Raw genomic sequence first — 4,736 nt, forward strand, 5'->3', positions numbered from 1 at the left:
TGTACAAAATAATTTTAAGGCCAGCAGGTGGCACAAAAATAATTTTAAGGCTGCTGGATCCCACATGACCAACTGTAGATCAAGTCCTGGACCTGATGGCTTGAAAAACATGCTGGGTTCATATGTATTCATGCCCCAAATACCAGAAAATGAGGAAAGGATTGTTTTTTGGCCATCCCCTATGGGGAGGAGGTGAATTCTCACTTTTCCTCTCTCAGTCTCTCTCCATTGAATACATACATCCTAGAACAAACAAATGGTATTTTTTCTTATAGATATCATGCAATTCAATTATTTTAGAGATTATCATAGCGTAGAGATCTGAGTTAGCTTAGCTCTTCTGTAGTTTACTGGCAATCTGTGACCAATTGCAGGAGTATAGAGTTGGGAAAGGTTTCTGTGATAAGGCATCTTTTCCTGAGAGTAATAGACACAGAATAGCCACAGTAGTAACAGTTTTAAAAGCACTGATCTGGGGAATCAATGAAGTTAAAGAAAGATTTTTCTACTGCTTTTTTTTTTTTTTTTTTAATGTCTAATGAAACTGCTTCAAATCGCTGGAGAGCCTGGCTAATCCTGTCTGTCTCTAATCCAATTTTCTGAATCCATATTTTTTCTCACTATGGTAAGCTTCTCAACCTTTGCTCAGATACCAATACTTATATTTGGAGTTAATTGACATGTCCATAATAGTAAAATCATGTCTGAAATGTATCTCTTTGTGAATACCCTTTGGTCACTTTAAAATGACTCAAGATTCAAATATTTCAGAATTAAAGAAAAGAGCAATTTTTTTTCAAAGGGAATAGCTATTACGCCTTGGGTGACTTATCTTTCTAAAGAAGAAAAATGTTTGCTTTTATGAGACCTGCTTTTTCTGTGATATTCATCCTATTTTCTTATCTAAATTTTTAAAATAATTAATTCTATTTGTTTTAAAAATTAAATTTCTTTTCTCAAATACACATTTTTCACCACACTCTATACATGTGTATTCTTTGGTTTGGGGTACAAATCAATATCCAGTTCAGTAATTTGGAAACTGAGTTTACATGATGGAAGTGACAAGTGTAGTGTGATATGACTTAGCAACCTTTTGTTCTTTAGTGTCCCCAACTCCCACGCTTCCCTTTGCGTCCCCCAAACCTGCACCTATAGACTTGGAGCCTTGGGGGTTTTACTGGGAGTTTTCAGTCGGCATTTATTTGAACTTTTTTTTTTTACCCTAGAGTGCTATTTTGAATACTTTTAAGATTTTGATTGAGCGAGAAATATGAGCTCTATTTTCTTGTTTTCTGCATAAGCTACATATATTGTTTTCAATCTCATTTCGGTAAAATGATTAGAGGGCAGCCCTCAGATCCCCTAGTTTAGATAGTGCTATTTAGCTGTTTACTATTTATTTAGTTTTTTAGATTATTTACAAGTAAATGTTACTTTTGTGCAATATATAAAAAATAGGTTTGTCTGATAAATTAATGGTATAGGGAACCAGCAGTTAACGTAATGGCTATGTGGCTGGACTCCCATGTAGTCGACTGCGGTTTGCATCCCATACCCGGTGGCTTAAAATTCACACCAGGCGCATGTGCGTGCGTGCCCAAGATCCCGAGAGGAAAATGGAGGAGAAGGGATTGTGGCGTGACCATACCCCCTGGGGGGTGATTTCTCGCTTTCTGTCTCTCTGTCTCTCTGTCTCTGTCTGTCTGGCGAGTGCACGCGCCCTATAGCAAAAAACCTCTCCAAATAAATAAATAAATAAAATAAATGGTATAGATAATATTTGGTCAGCATTGATAACGAACAGATTTTTCAACAACTCAACATTAAAATGAAAATAAATGCTAAAATCACTTTGAGTAGATAAAGAACAGATTTTTCAACAACTCAATATTGATATGAAAATAAATGCTAAAATCACTTTGAGTACACAGAATTTATGGACAATTTTTAAAGAGAAAACTGTAATTATGAAATACTTGGAATAAAATGAAGTTAATTTATTAAAGAATTCTGAAACTTACTGTTTTCAATATGTCAGGATAAATTACATCGTAAGCCTACTCATGTATGTTTAATATATTTCTGTACTTAAATGTTGCTTATTTTAAATGAACTTGTGCTCAAAAAGTATGCAGTCACTTTTAATTTAAAAGTTAATTATACATGTAATATTCTATTTTTTTCTCTCAGGGATAGATCATCACTAAAAACTATTAATGTAACTGAAACAACATTAGAGCTGTCAGATTTGGACTATAACGTTGAATATAGTGCCTATGTAACAGCTAGCACCAGATTTGGTGATGGAAAAACGAGAAGCAGTATCATTAATTTTCGAACACCGGAAGGAGGTGAGTTCTTATAGATGTGAGGCAATTAAGAGCATTCTCTCAGGACTAGCAGATGGTGTAATGGTTATGTCACTAGACTCCCATGTGGTCAACTGCAGTTCAAGTCTGGACCCAGAGGCTTGAAACTCTTTCTGGGTGCGTGTGCTTATGTGCCTAAAATCCTGAGAGCAGAATGGAGGAGAATGGATTGCAGTGTGGCCATCCCCCTGGGGAATGATTTTTTTTTTTGCTTTCTGTCTGTCTCTCTATGTCTCTCTGGTAAGTGCAAGTGCCCTATAGTAAAAATGTCTCTTAAAAAGAAAAAGTCCTCTGCTCAAAAAAAAAAAAAAAAGTATTAAAGAAATGTATTATTAAACCTAATACCCATTATCAGTTGGATGCAAAATTGTATTTTTGTCACTTTCCAGCTGTGTAATGTTGGAAATTAATCTCTCTATACCTAATTTTTCCAATATCTAACTCATAGGGTCCTTAGGAAGATAAATAAATTTAAATATTAAATGTAATCAGCACAGAACTTACTTGACACATAGTAAACATTTTCTATGTTTGTTAAATGAAATAAAATAAAATGCATAGATATAGTTCTCTTTTTGCCTTTGACCTTTATTATTCACTTTCAATATTCTAAATTAAATTAGAATTTCATGTTACATATTTTTTATGAAAAACCTGCTACCATGTTGTTTTTAAATCTAGGGTAATGGGCATGGTTTAGAACTAGAATACCTTTTTTTTTCAATTGGTTGATGGCTTTTGTTTTCACCCTTAAGAGAAGAGAAACGGGGGGTAAGAGGGATTGAGCAAGAGAGACAAGGCACCCCATCAGTGTTGAGTGTCATGCCACAATCTTTTTCTCCTCCATTTCTCTATCTTGTTGGGATTTAGGGCATGCCTGGGCCAGGATTCAAACCACAATTGGCCATGTGAGATCCAGCTCCCTTAACTATTAGGCTGTCAGGGTACTAATAGGCTACAGAGCTAGTCCAATCCAGGGTAGTATATTAGAAGTAAGGAATTCATGTGTTCTCTGCCTGAGTATTATAATGGTAAAGCATAAAAAAGATAGGCCATTGAATCTTCTGGATTTTTTTTATTATTTTATTTAACTTTATTTATTTATTTATTTATAATTTGATGAGAGAGCAAGAGAGAGAGAGCAAGCCACCAGGTCCAGGACCCGAACCATGGTCCAGCGCCTTTAACCACCATGCCACCTGCCGGCCCAAATCTTCTGGATTTTATCTCTGACATCTAAATAGATATTATTCCTAATTTAAGTATTTTTTTAAAAATATCATCACTTTAACTTTTTAACTGTAGGTCAAGTTTAGAACATTTCAGACATTACTTGGAGCCCTAAGTACAATTTTTTGTTCAATTATTTTTTTTATAGCACCAAGTGATCCTCCCCGCAATGTTCATTATGCAAATCTCAGTTCTTCATCAATAATTCTCTTTTGGACACCTCCTTCAAAAAATAATGGGATTATACAATATTATTCTGTTTATTATAGAAATTCTTCTGGTACTTTCATGCAGGTAAGACATGAGTTTTCCCCTAGTTCTTTATTTACATCCTCTAGTTTTGTTGATAATACTGACTTATCATGGTAGAGAATATTTTTACCTCACATTGATGATTATCACAGCTATATATTTCATAAAACTTCCACTATCATGGACATACATGCTGGAGAAATGACAGATAAATTTTAAAAATAATTATTTATTTAATTTTATTTATTATTTAAAAATTTTCTATAGGTCACATGTAGAGACAGAGGGAGACAGAGAGAGAGAGAGAAAGTGAGAAAGCAAGCTGCTAGGTCTGGGATTCAAACCACAGTTGGCCATGTAGGAGTTCAACACCTTAACCATCATTCCACCTGCTAGCCCTTCGTTTTAATCTTTTTCTACATAAACACATTCATACATGCACACATACACACACACACATACACACACACTTATTTATATGTCAACTTCCACAAGTATTAATAGTGAAACTGCTTTCTCTTTCAAATTTTGTATATAAAAGATGGCCCTCAAATCTACTTCCTCTAAGAAGTCTTCTCTAAAGATGATTTCATTTAGCTTCAAAGTTATTTCTTAGCTGGGAACCAGAATTTAGCATAATGGCTATGTCGCTGGACTCCCACATAGTCGACCGCGGTTCGTGTCCTGGACCTGGTGGCTTAAAACTCACGCCGGGCGCGTGTGCGTGCGTGCCCAAGATCCCGAGAGGAGAATGGAGGAGACGGGATTGCGGCGTGACCATCCCCCCCGGGGGATGATTTCTCGCTTTCTGGCTCTATGTCTCTCTCTGTCTGTCTGGCGAGCGCACGCACCCTATAGCGAAAACCTCTCTAAAAAAAAAAA

At 35.6% G+C, this 4,736-nt stretch overlaps 1 protein-coding gene across 1 annotated transcript in view; it reads left to right on the forward strand.

The window, feature by feature from the left end:
* The window catches only part of PTPRQ (protein tyrosine phosphatase receptor type Q), a 246,341-nt gene that overhangs the window by 69,764 nt on the left and 171,841 nt on the right, over positions 1-4,736 (forward strand). Inside the window, exons 18-19 of the mRNA XM_006142866.3 lie at positions 2,194-2,354; positions 3,751-3,896. Of these exons, the coding sequence (XP_006142928.3) occupies positions 2,194-2,354; positions 3,751-3,896 (307 nt within the window). The remainder of the gene's footprint in view (positions 1-2,193; positions 2,355-3,750; positions 3,897-4,736) is intronic.

The sequence above is a fragment of the Tupaia chinensis genome, unplaced genomic scaffold (assembly GCF_000334495.1).
Source record: "Tupaia chinensis unplaced genomic scaffold, TupChi_1.0 Scaffold000085_1, whole genome shotgun sequence".
NCBI lineage: Eukaryota > Metazoa > Chordata > Mammalia > Scandentia > Tupaiidae > Tupaia > Tupaia belangeri.